This window comes from Chrysochloris asiatica, unplaced genomic scaffold, assembly GCF_000296735.1.
Source record: "Chrysochloris asiatica unplaced genomic scaffold, ChrAsi1.0 scaffold00004, whole genome shotgun sequence".
NCBI classification, from domain to species: domain Eukaryota; kingdom Metazoa; phylum Chordata; class Mammalia; order Afrosoricida; family Chrysochloridae; genus Chrysochloris; species Chrysochloris asiatica.
In genome coordinates, this window is record NW_006408522.1 from 494,291 (window position 1) to 507,005 (window position 12,715).

The window sequence follows — 12,715 nt, forward strand, 5'->3', positions numbered from 1 at the left end:
AGATGGATTGGCAAAGTGGCAGCATCAATGGGCTCAAGCATGGCAACAATTGTGAGGTTGGCCCAGGACCTGGCAGTGTTTCACTCTGTTGTGCACAGGGTCACTATGAGTCAGTACTGACTTGATCGCACCTAACAACAACAACTAGAAGAGGAGGGGCTGAGGAGGGAGTGAGGATCAGGGGATTGAGGGTGATAATCTAACTAATCCTGTTGGTGATTGCAAAAATCTGTGAATATAAAAGAAAAAAAATTATACTAAAACAAAACAGAAAAGAAGAGACAGATTTACAGCTTTGGGGCAGTTCCATACTGTCCTGCAGGGTTCCTGTGAGTCTGCATTGACTTGACAACACAGACAGGTTTATCTGTGTCAGCAACTGAGTGGATGTAGGAGAATTTAAGAGCAAATCTGGGAGGAGGAGTCTATTTGGAAAGAAGATGGCTGGGAGAGCTATCAGCTGGAAGAGGGAATAAGATGTCACAAGGGCTAAACTAAATCTTTATGCGTGAGTGCTACGAGACGTACAAGGCTCCATATGATCTAGTCCTGGTCTACCACCTTCTCTCTCCCCTCCTTTTGCTAGATCTCCTCCAACACCACACCCCTCCCTGGCCTACTTATATCAAGCTCTTTTTCTACCTGATTCCTTCACTCTTGTCTCTGTCTGAAATCCCCTCTTGTGATCCTGATGTGGCAAGGCCCCTTTCTGTAGAGAGCCTTCCCCAGTCTAAAGGCATCCCTGCTTCTGAGTGCTTTTTCTTTCTTGGCTTCCTATGTGTTTCCTGCGTACCACTAACTCTAAGTGTAATTATTTGTATACACATTTCTTTATGTCTATTCCCATTAGACAGCAAGTTCCGGAGGCTAAGACCACGTCTGCCTTATTCATCATTGCATTCCCAGTGCAACTAAAGAATACGACGGTCAATAAATATTTGTTCTTTAATTATCAACATAGGGCACAAAGCAGACCCATCTGAAGGTTACATATTAAAGTCACTTGTAGGACTCTTAGAAATGACATTCCTCCCATGCCAGGAACCACAGCTGGAGCAAACTACAGTTACTTTTTGGGAGGTTGCAATATCACAATATCCCTGAGGGACAATGTCACAGTTAAAGGACTGAGAACCACCAGATCAGTTGATGGCTGAATTTTTGTCCAAACCAAAGACTTTATAATAGTCAATGAATAGACATGTTTATTATTTTTTAGAAAGAGAAACCCAATTCCCTTATGTTGTTAAAACCAAATCTGGGAGAACTGAAAAATGAGCCTGCTTCTCGGCCTTGTTATCTTCTCGCCATGATTCTGCTTTGAAACCAGGAAGAAATTTTATCTAAAATACCTAGGAAAGTCCTTGTTCTTACTCAAGGCTCATAGTCAATTTGTCTCGATCACTTCTTTTCTGGAAGTAGCGCTAAGAATTGAATGCCCTGTCTTCTTTGAGCTGAATGTACTTGGTGGTCCTCAACCCTGAGCCTCCACTCTGCTGGTCCATGGCTCACGTACCCAACAAGCCTGGAGAGAGAACCTGGAAAGAATCAACCAGTCGGGCCACACCCTTTAGGAAGAATTGAAAGAGCGATGTTTCACCAGCACAAGGCAGATGCTCCACTGGTGGGTAACTCAGCTGACTGTGTGAAGACAGAAAACACTGGTTAAGAAGGAAACATAGTAACACTAGTGTGATCACTGCAGGAAAGCTGGCCGGTGTTGATACTGACGCACGCCATAATAAAGCAATCAGAGAAGAAACTTTTGGGGAGGAGACAATGGAGTAAAGAAAGAGTCAGAGGAAAGATTTTAAATTATCTGAAGTTAAACCCCTTTAGCAAAAGTACCAGCTGTAGGTTGGGGTAAGAAGTGCGTATTCAAGGTAAAGTAGAAGCCTAAACTACATCTTAGCCAACAAAGGGTGGCCTGCCTATAGCCCTAAAAACTCAGCACAGAATGGAAGAGGATTTTTTTGACTTGGTGTGAGCATTTTATGTACCAATGCAAACCCACACGCATGGAATAATCACTTTTAAAGTATCATCTTCAAGTACAGTAATAAAATGCTTATTGGCTGAATAACTGAATGTATAACCCAAATGCCCTGGGATTCTATCTGCCTAACTAGGTCTCTTACTTTAGAACCATGATAGTCTTGAAATAAGCCTTAGGACTTGGAGGAAGATCACTTTGAAAAAGATTTTATCTTGAGTATCCATTCCAGTGTGGGGTAATGTTTTAATGAAAATTACCTTTCCTTTAAAATAGCTTAAATCTCTTGTAACCGAACATCCTAATAAACAACACAGAAGATCAACTGAAATTGTACCATTCTCTGTGGGTTAATGCGTCAGACTGCAAAGTTGTTTGAACTGCAAGGTCAGCAGTTCAAGCTCACTAGCAGCTCCTTGGAAACCCTACACAGGGTCACTATGGGTCAGAATCAACTTGACGGCACTCAACAACAACAACATCTCTTTCCTTGGAGTCCTGGTGTGGCGCTGTCGGCTAATGTGCTGAGCTGCAAGGTCGGCAGTTCAAGCTCACCAGCCGCTCCTTGGAAACTCTATACAGGGTTGCTATGAGTGGGAACCAACTTGATGGCACTAAACAACAACAATATTTTTAAAAAACCACATAGCTGTTCAGATTGAAAAGAAGTGGATTAAAGTGTTGTTCAATAAAGATATCAAATCATTTTTTTAACTCTATTTCAGTTTCCTTGTTTTGAATTTTTAAAAACAGGAAATAATAATCGATGTGGGGAAGAGAAGCTAGGGATGTCACAGTTATATGTCAGCTGCCAAGACAGCAAATAACTTGGGAGAAATGACTGGCTCCGCTCCTGCTGAAACAGAGGCAGAAACACAGCTTCTGTTTCCATTGTCATATGTCCTGGTATTTAAAGTGGGTTTATGGCAGAAAACTGAGTTTTCTTTCCTTCTCTTCCACCGGCTCCAAACAAACAAGTTTTTCTACGTACACTTGACATTCTTGAAATAATGACCAAAGACGCGGTAGGATCAGAATTCATCTTAGATCTGTTAGTTCTCCTTGACTATACCAGGAGTACGAAAATACTGTCACCCTCCCCTACCCAATCTTAAAAAGCAAAAGAGGAAAAACAATTTTAGAGAAGCAGAGGTCAACGCCACACACTCCTGGAGTTAGCAGTACACTTTTAAAAATCCTTTACATTGACCTTCTGGGCTATTTCTTATCAGATTCAAATCAAGGGCCATGTTAAACAGAGGGCAAGGCACTAGAAGTGAAGTGAGGAAAAAGACATCCTGAGAACACATCGGTGATACTGATTTATAGATGTCAGTAAAACATGCCAAGAACACCTTATGATTTATTTGTTATTTTAAAACTGGAAAAATGAAATCCTTCCTCATAAAGAGGTAACAGGAAAACAATGTCTATTCCAAAGACTAAATAGTAAAACTTTTTTAGAAAGTGTTTGATTGACGATATTAATGGAATTAGTGTGAAAAATGAAATAGAATTCAATTATGGATCAGTAAAGAACACATTCTTTGTTTAGTGTCTGCCTGTCTTAGGAAGAATCAGTACCTATCGCTTATAAATCATTAAAATAAAAATGCTCAATGAATCCTTATTTTATATGTAAAGGGCTGACAGAAACTAGTCCTATCACTAGACCTTTGCTTCACAAATCGAAGCAATAATGGTTGCAGAAAGCAGTCACACTCTATGAGCAGACAATTGGAGAGATTTAGTAAATCCCACTTTATAGAGCAGAGACTAATCGGAAAACACAAGCCAGTCAAATGTTTCTTATGAACTGTTGACACTATATCAATGCTGAATCAATTGGTGGCATTTACTCTGAGTGACAGAAAAGAAATAAATATTTATATCACATAACCTATATCAATGAACCCAGGCAGAAAGCTATTTCTAACCTGTCAATATTTGATTATCTTGAAGAATCATGTCCCTTTCTTTTAATGATTAATATGAATTCCTTATTAAATCTAAGTGGAGGCTAGTGGAAAGGCAAATCATTATTAATGCTTGAGAGCATAAACCACACATAAAAAAACATAATAAAACTATGCTCAAGTGTTAAAGTATCGTTAAATGTGACTTACATCTTCCTTATCAAGTTGTGTCAGTGTGCAGCCCAGAAACATACTGACCCCATAACAGAGCATATTACCGCACTGGAAAGAAACCTTGCTCACTGTTTAATTACCCAACAGCACCAAAGAACCAAGGAATACATAGAGGAAGGAGGTGTTTCGAAAGTTTCCAAAGCTGTGTTTTATTTGCTTTGGTGAGTGAACATAAATATTATAAGGGTTAACCTATAAAAGAAGAAAAATGTCACATTGTTTAATGTGAGAATATCAAATTCCTAAGGGGAAACAAAAACCACTGACTGCTAACCAAAGTTGGTGGTTCAAACTCATCAGCTGCTCTTGGAAACCCTATACAAGGTCGCTGTGAGTTGGAATGGACTATGGCACTTACCAACAAGGGAAAACAGTAAACACTGTCAACAATCAACCGCCATGACAATCTCGCACCACAGAGAACCTCATAACTGAGACCATCAAGATATTTATGGAGCTAGGGTTGTTGTCAAAACGTTAAGAACATTTCAGAACGCGTTTGCAGGCTTATTGTCACATTTCAGAATGTGTTTTCTTTTCCATGGAATACACTGAGGTTTTTCATTTTTCAAAGAGGAATCTATGACAGGTTATTTTCCATTGTCTGAGTTGAACAAATGTAGTTAAAGCTTCTTAATTTATGTCAGTTCTGAAATATATTTTCCAGCTGAGGAACAGAAGTGACTTGTACATAAATTAGAGTTAGTAACTAGAATGGAAGCATGTTGAAGATACATAAATATCTTAGTCTCAGTAATCCTGCTTTTAGTTAGGTTTTGTTTCGTACTGGTTCTGAACACATACAGGACACTGGGAGGTGGGGTGGTGGTACATATGTGAACCTCTGACTGCTGAAAGTTGAGAGTGTTAAATGATTGCTACCTAACATTTCGATACTATCAAGATTATATATGCAGTAACATTCTCTCCTCAGCTATCTATAAGGCTGGAATCCATAGACTCTGGATGATTATTAGATGTCAGAATCAGATCAACTTCATTTTTTCTAACTGGATTTGAGGCTTATGTGCTACGTATGTGAGGCTCCCAGAAGCACTATCATACAGTCACTGTTTTAAGGCATGCACATGTATTGGGCCCCAATGTTACAGGTGATATTAAGGGACAAGCCGTGAGGACCCAGCTTTGTCTGCTTGACATGCTCCACTACAAGTACTTGATTCATGAAATGCCAATGAGCCTTGGAGAGGTCAGTGTGTGAAGGCACTGAATAAGCATCTGAGATAATTAAGATTTCAGCCTTCGAAACATGGACGGGAAGTGAACAGCAGTTAAGAAAATCAATAAGAGTCTTTTATTTGCAGTGACACAGATGTCTCAGTCAATAGAGCCTAATAGGCAGGCTTGATCGCAATGGACAGGCGTCTGCCTCCAAGGCTATCAAAGGGTTTCCACTATCACAAACATGAAAACGCATTTATGTTGCGATTGAGGAATTGAGGCCCCCATAGATAGCTTCATTTGCCAGCGTATGTTTAAAATCACTATACTATTTCAGATGTGTCCATTTACTTGAATCAAGATTAGTGAGAAATAGCCGGTCTGCAGGTCAGCTTGTTCCCTTGCTGGCTAGGTTAGGTCATTTGGTTTTAGATAGTCAGTCGACAAGGCAAATCAAGGTCTCCTGGACCTCAGGAATTTTCAATGCCAAAGGTCTGCTGTTAGTTCAGGCCAGTGTTAGTTTAGGACAAAAGAAGGAGCTAAGGTAAGAAAGTACCAATTTTTCGGTTTCTCTTCAAAGATAATGAAAAAAGCAGTCACCTCAGAGTGCAGGGCCATTTCAACAGCCCACGGGTTGACATACTTGTTCAGAACTGATTAACTTTTTTTAAACTGAGGTGGCAGCAGGGTGTGTGCATGGTACTGCAATCTGCTGGGAGTGAAATCCATTAGCACGGTCTGAAAAACGTGCTGCCAATTGTTCTGCCAATCAAATTAAACTATGTAATTCATTTATGACAAGAAGGATTTCACTGACTCTTTGATCTGTTTATAAGTTTGTGAACAGAAAATCTGGACAGTAACAAGTTACTGCTATGTGAAAAATCTTAATATGTAATGTCACCTACCTGGCCATTGGCTAATATTTTCTTCAGTTCAGCAGAAGACTTCTTTAAGCTGGAGAGGGAAGACATCATGTTTAGTAACAAGCTCAATTGACACCTCTGAAAATTAGGTATAGGCATGGACTATGCTTTTTACATCCTTCACCCTGTAAAAAATGTTTTTGAAAGCAACTGGCCAAATGCCAAAAGTATCAATGAAGGAACTGAAACCCTGTTAGTAATCTAAAGCAATAAAAAAGCCTACAGTAAAGATGTAGCTAGACTATTTTATGGGAGTACTTCAGAGACTTTTTTTGGCCATAAGAATATCTTTTAGCTTTAGACTTCTAGATTTGCTGCTTTGGAGTAGCCTTTCAGTGGTTATTTTGTAGAATCTGTAATCTTCTATACACAAAGTGTTTAACAACACACTCTTAGAATGTTTACAGCAAATAAAGACTAAGGAACTTCAGAAGATAAAATTGACGGTTTAACTTCTGGTCATTTATTATGATTAAGAGTTAGAATTCAGCTTTCTGGGAAGCAAATGTATCACAGAGATACATCCTGGTCCTCACCAGAAGTCCTGGTGTGGTGCTGTAGGATAGGCACTGGACTGCTAACTGAAAGGTCAATGGCTCAAACCCACCAGACACCCCTTGGAAACCCTATACAGGGTCACTATGAATCAGAACTAGCTCAACGGGCACTTAGCAACAACTCCTCACTAGAGGTGTAAGCTGGAGCAAGTTACTTATCCTCTCTGAACCTTAATTTTCTCCTTTTATAAAATGAGAAGAAATAGCCACCTTTTAGGCAACCAGGACAACTAAATATTACGGAAAGTCTAGCATTATGTCATGCACATAACCCACTGCCACTGAGTAGATTCCAACTGGTGACAACCCATGTGTTAAAATGGGACTGTTCCACAGGGGTTTCTTGATAGTAATCTTTATGGAAACAAATCGCCAGGACTTTCTTCTGTGATACTGCTGGGTGGGTTTCAACCACCAATCTTTAGATTAGTACTGTTGTTGTTCAGTGCCGTTGAGTCAGTTCTGACTCATAGAGACCTTGTATAGGGTTTCCAAGGAGTGGCTGGTGGGTTTGAACCACTAACCATTAGGTAAACACTCCAGTGCTTATCCTACAGCATCACACCAGGACTTCCTTTAGATTAGTGGTCAAGTGCAAACTATTTGCACCACCAAATAAATGTTAGCTGACTTCTTTTTTCTTTCCTTTCCTACAGGTATGAGACCCTAGGTTATAGGGACACTTCTTGTTGTTGTTGTTAAGTGCCACTGAGCCCATTCCTACTTACAATGACCCTGTATAGAGTTTCTAAGGAGAGGCTGGTGACTGAACCACCGATCTTATGGTTCACACAGACCCTGCGATTTTGCACTTATCCTACAGTGCCATACCAGGACTCCTTGTTGTTAAGTGCCATCAAGTCGGTTCCAACCCATAGCGACCGTGTATAGGGTTTCCAAGGAACAACTGGTGAGCTTGAACCACCAACCTTGTGGTTCAAGCAACTTTGCAGGCCAGTGCATTAACCCCCCGCACCACATCAGGACTCCTTAGGAAATATTAAAATTTTCTTTGGATACATATGGCTATGTAGACGTTTATGTGGATTATTTTAGATTACGCCCTTACTAAATAAAGAGGTGTAGCCAAGGGAAGATTTGCAGCCCTTCTGACTTATGACAAGTTATAGTTGTCTACACTCACCAGGTTTGTTGTTGTTGTTGTTGCTAAGTGCCGTTGAATAAGTTCCGACCCATAGTGACCCTGTATAGGGTTTCCAAGGAGCGGCTGGTGAGCTTGAACTGCAGACCTTGCGGTTCAAACCAACCTGCAGTCCAGTGCATTAACCCACATTGCCACATCAGGACTTCCCCAGGCAAGTAAAGTGACATGTAAAATAGCACTCTTCCCCCTCCAACATTCTTATTTGAAATTTCAAACATGCTAATTTTCTTCTTTATCTCCCTACTCCAGCCCTTTACCCATCTGCCAGACTAACTCTCCTTCCTTGTGTCAGTGATGCTGTAGCTGCTTTTCTTCCCACTGAGCCTTCCCTGCCAAGACTGGGAGCTCCTTGACATTCAGGCACATCTTACTCACCTCTCTAGATTCTATCCCTTTCCCACCCCTGAACCTAGCCAGTGACTTGGAATGTGCCAAGTGTTCAATAAATGGCAATGGCCTTTCTGTCTGTAATTATCCAGCAGCACTGCTGGCGCTGTAGGGGAAGAACTGGACTGCTAACAGTAAGGTGGGCAGTTCGAGCCCACCAGCTGCTCCTCAGGAGAAAGACAAGACTTCTTCAGCTCCCAGGAAAATGTCCAACCTTGGAAACCCTATGCAGGATTGCTATGAGTCAGAACAGACTCAGTGGCACCTAACAAGAACAACAACAGTAGTAGTGAAACCTCAGGAAGACAGAAAGGTAGTAAAAACATCAAACAGCAAAAACACTGAGTACCAATAGGAAATATACATACACACTCCCCTGGGTACTTTTAATAAGTTATATCTGAGAAAATCTCCAACCTCGAGTTTGACCACACTCTTCATTTAAATTAAAAGTGTCTTCTTTCTAAAGATTTCTGCTATGGTCAAGTGCCTCGGCCCCTACTTTTCCAGATTTCATCACTTGTACTCTCATCCAAGAGTTCTAGACTTTAATAATATCCTCCCAAGACTAACAATGCATGCATTGAAGTGGTGGTTAAGATTGTAAAGAAGGAGCTAAAGCCTTTGGAAACCCTATGCAAGGTTGCTGTGAGTCAGAACTAACTCCATGGCACACCACCATGTTTATTTATAAAGTGTGCAATAGTATTATGAAAGAGTTTGAAACATTAAGAGAATTACCAAAATTTGACAGAAATATGAAGTGAGCACATGCTGCGGGAAAAATGGTGCTGACAGACTTGCTCGATGCAGGGTTGCCACAAACCTTCAATGTGTAAAAACGAAGCACAATAAAACAAGGTACACCTATATTTACAATTACTATAAAGACAGGTATAACCAAACAATGCCCTGACGATGATTCTCCATAGATATTCCATTATGTCATACAACTGGAAATAATAACATTTTGATTCATTGCATTACAAAACACCTATCATCCAAGAAATAAAACGTGACTTCTTAATACAGCTTCATCAATCTTCCTAACACCAAAGGTAGAAAGACAGAAAGTTTAATCATCCCTATTTTACAGAAGGAAAAAGCCAAGAGGTTTAGGGAGGGCCATGCCTTGGCAGGGGTACTAAATTCAGTAATTATGGCCTAAGAACACCATGTGGATTAGTAAATTCAATTTAATAAATAGTCATTCATCTAAGACAAAGAACAACTCATGCATTGATAGTAATAAAGGAAAAAGCGGCTTTCACACATTATGCCAGTATGTGGGTACCAATGTAATCTGATAAAAGGTATTTTGCATCCTAGAAATTTATTTTTACCTATGTTTACTCAATATTTAATTATCTATATGGTCATAGTGATTTGAGCTGTCTAAAAATCACTTTTTAAAACATTAAAAAAAATTAATGTGGTACAATTGAAACCTACCCTAAGTATATGACACTTTAAGAGGGCATAAAGAAACTGATATAGATCCAAAGAAGAGTAAATAGGCAAAGGGACTAGAAATAATATTATATCAAAAAAGTTGGGAGAATTTAATCCAGAGACAAGATTTAAAGGGCTTACAAGTATATCTGGAGTCCTGGTGTGGCGCTGTGGGTTAATGCACCAGACTGCAAAGCCGTTTGAACTGCAAGGTCAGCAGTTCAAGCTCACCAGCTGCTCCTTGGAAACCCTATACAGTGTTGCTATGAGTCGGAATCAACTCGACGGCACTTGAAAACAACAACGAGAATATCTACTCCTTTATTAATTCATTCATCCAAGTATTTACTGATAAGCACTTATGTACAAAGCATCACACTGGGAACTGCAAATTCCAAAAATAAATACACTGCAGTCATTGCCCTCAAAGAATACAGAGCCTGAGGAACAGAGGTTAGTATAATATGTTAAGTTATGGGAATTCTAGAAGGGGAACATAATGTAGAGGAATGGGATCAGTGATAATCATGGATGATTCCAGAAGAAGATAATACTCTTAGTCTTCAAAGATGGACACTAGCATGAATGAAGGTGAGGAGGAAGTTAAAAGAAGAGAAAAACAGAAAGGAGACAGCATCGGAGGTGACGACTCAACAGTGAGAAGGAAAATCTGACCCACTAAGGGCACATGTTCTTCAGCAAAGCTGAAATGTCAGATGGGAAGGGTTAGAATGGCAGACTAGGAAGCAGGAACAGACACTATCAAGAGGAATAATTTAAGTGTGATTGAAATTTCAGAACTGGAAGAGACACCCTCCCCCCACACACAAAAAAACCCCCACCATAATGAGAAACTACTTCATACATACTAAGATGGCTATTTAAAAATGTCCAAGTGTCCAGAACAGAGAAATATAGACACAGAAAGATGATTGGCTGCCTAACTAGAAGAGATACTAACTGGGCTTCCCTGTAGGCACATGGATACTGTCCTATCACAGACAGTGTTCTACCTCATGACTGATTTGGATATCATTCCTCTTCAATTTGTCATTCCCGGCATAGTAAACCATGTGGTTGTCAGATTCAAAATGGTCAATGCCAGTACATTTCAGCTCACTAAAGCCTAAAATATCGATGTTTATGTGTTCCATTTAATTTTTGACAATTTCCAGTTTTCCTAGATTTATACTTCATATAGTTCATGTTCCGATTATTAATGGGTGTTTACAGCTGTTTCTCTTCAATTTCAGTTTTGCCCCATCAGCAAATGAAGGTCACGCGGGCTTTATTCCCACGGACTTTACTCCATTCGCGTCATCACGGTCAACTCTACTTTGAGGAGGCAGCTCTTCCCCAGTCACATTTTGAGTGCCTTCCAACCCGAGGGGCTCATTTTCTGGCACTATATCTGACAGTGAGTCTCTGTTAGTCATAAGGTTTTCAGTGACTAAATATTTGGAAGTAGATTGTCACTCCTTCTTCCTAGTCTGTGTTCATCTGGAAGCTCAACTAAACCTGTCCACCATGGGTGACCCTGCTGGTATTTAAAATACCCATGGCATAGCTTCCAGAATCATAGCAACTCACAAGCCACCACAGTATGACAACCTGACAGACAACCTTGCTTGCTGAAAGTGAAGAGGACTTAAAATACTTTGATGAAGCTCAAAGACCACAGCCTTCAGTATGGATTGCTCCTCAATGTAAAGGAAACAAAAATCCTCACCACTGGACCAATAAACAACATTCTAATCAATGGAGAAAAGATTGAAGTTGTCAAGGACTTCATTCTTCTTGGATCAACTATCAACACACATGGAAGCATCAGTCAAGATATCAAATGACGTATTGCATTAGGCAAATCTGCTGCACAAGACCCTTTTAAAGTGTTGAAGAGCAAAGATATCGGCTTGAGGACTATGGTACGCCTGACCCAAGCCATGGTATTTTCAATAACCTTATATGCAAGCAAAAGTTGGATTGTGAGTAAGGAAGACTGGAGAAGAATTGATGTTTTTGAGCTGTAGTGTTGGAGGAGAATATTGAAAGTGCCATGGGCTGCCAAAAAGAACAAACAGATCTGTGCTGGAAGAAGTGCAGCCAGAGTGCTCCTTGGAGGCCAGGATGGCCAAACTTCATCTCTCATACTTTGGACATATTGTTAGTAGGGACCAGTCACTGGAGAACAATATCATGTTTGGTAAGGTGGAGGGTCAGAGAAAAAGAGGGCGACCCCCAGTGAGATGGATTGGCAAAGTGGCAGCATCAATGGGCTCAAGCATGGCAACAATTGTGAGGTTGGCCCAGGACCTGGCAGTGTTTCACTCTGTTGTGCACAGGGTCACTATGAGTCAGTACTGACTTGATCGCACCTAACAACAACAACTAGAAGAGGAGGGGCTGAGGAGGGAGTGAGGATCAGGGGATTGAGGGTGATAATCTAACTAATCCTGTTGGTGATTGCAAAAATCTGTGAATATAAAAGAAAAAAAATTATACTAAAATAAAACAGAAAAGAAGAGACAGATTTACAGCTTTGGGGCAGTTCCATACTGTCCTGCAGGGTTCCTGTGAGTCTGCATTGACTTGACAACACAGACAGGTTTATCTGTGTCAGCAACTGAGTGGATGTAGGAGAATTTAAGAGCAAATCTGGGAGGAGGAGTCTATTTGGAAAGAAGATGGCTGGGAGAGCTATCAGCTGGAAGAGGGAATAAGATGTCACAAGGGCTAAACTAAATCTTTATGCGTGAGTGCTACGAGACGTACAAGGCTCCATATGATCTAGTCCTGGTCTACCACCTTCTCTCTCCCCTCCTTTTGCTAGATCTCCTCCAACACCACACCCCTCCCTGGCCTACTTATATCAAGCTCTTTTTCTACCTGATTCCTTCACTCTT

At 40.5% G+C, this 12,715-nt stretch overlaps 1 protein-coding gene across 1 annotated transcript in view; it reads right to left on the reverse strand.

Moving 5' to 3' along the window:
- The window catches only part of MAP2K5 (mitogen-activated protein kinase kinase 5), a 349,068-nt gene that overhangs the window by 261,883 nt on the left and 74,470 nt on the right, over positions 1–12,715 (reverse strand). Inside the window, exon 7 of the mRNA XM_006831503.1 lies at positions 6,234–6,282. Coding sequence (XP_006831566.1) covers positions 6,234–6,282 — 49 coding nt within the window. The remainder of the gene's footprint in view (positions 1–6,233; positions 6,283–12,715) is intronic.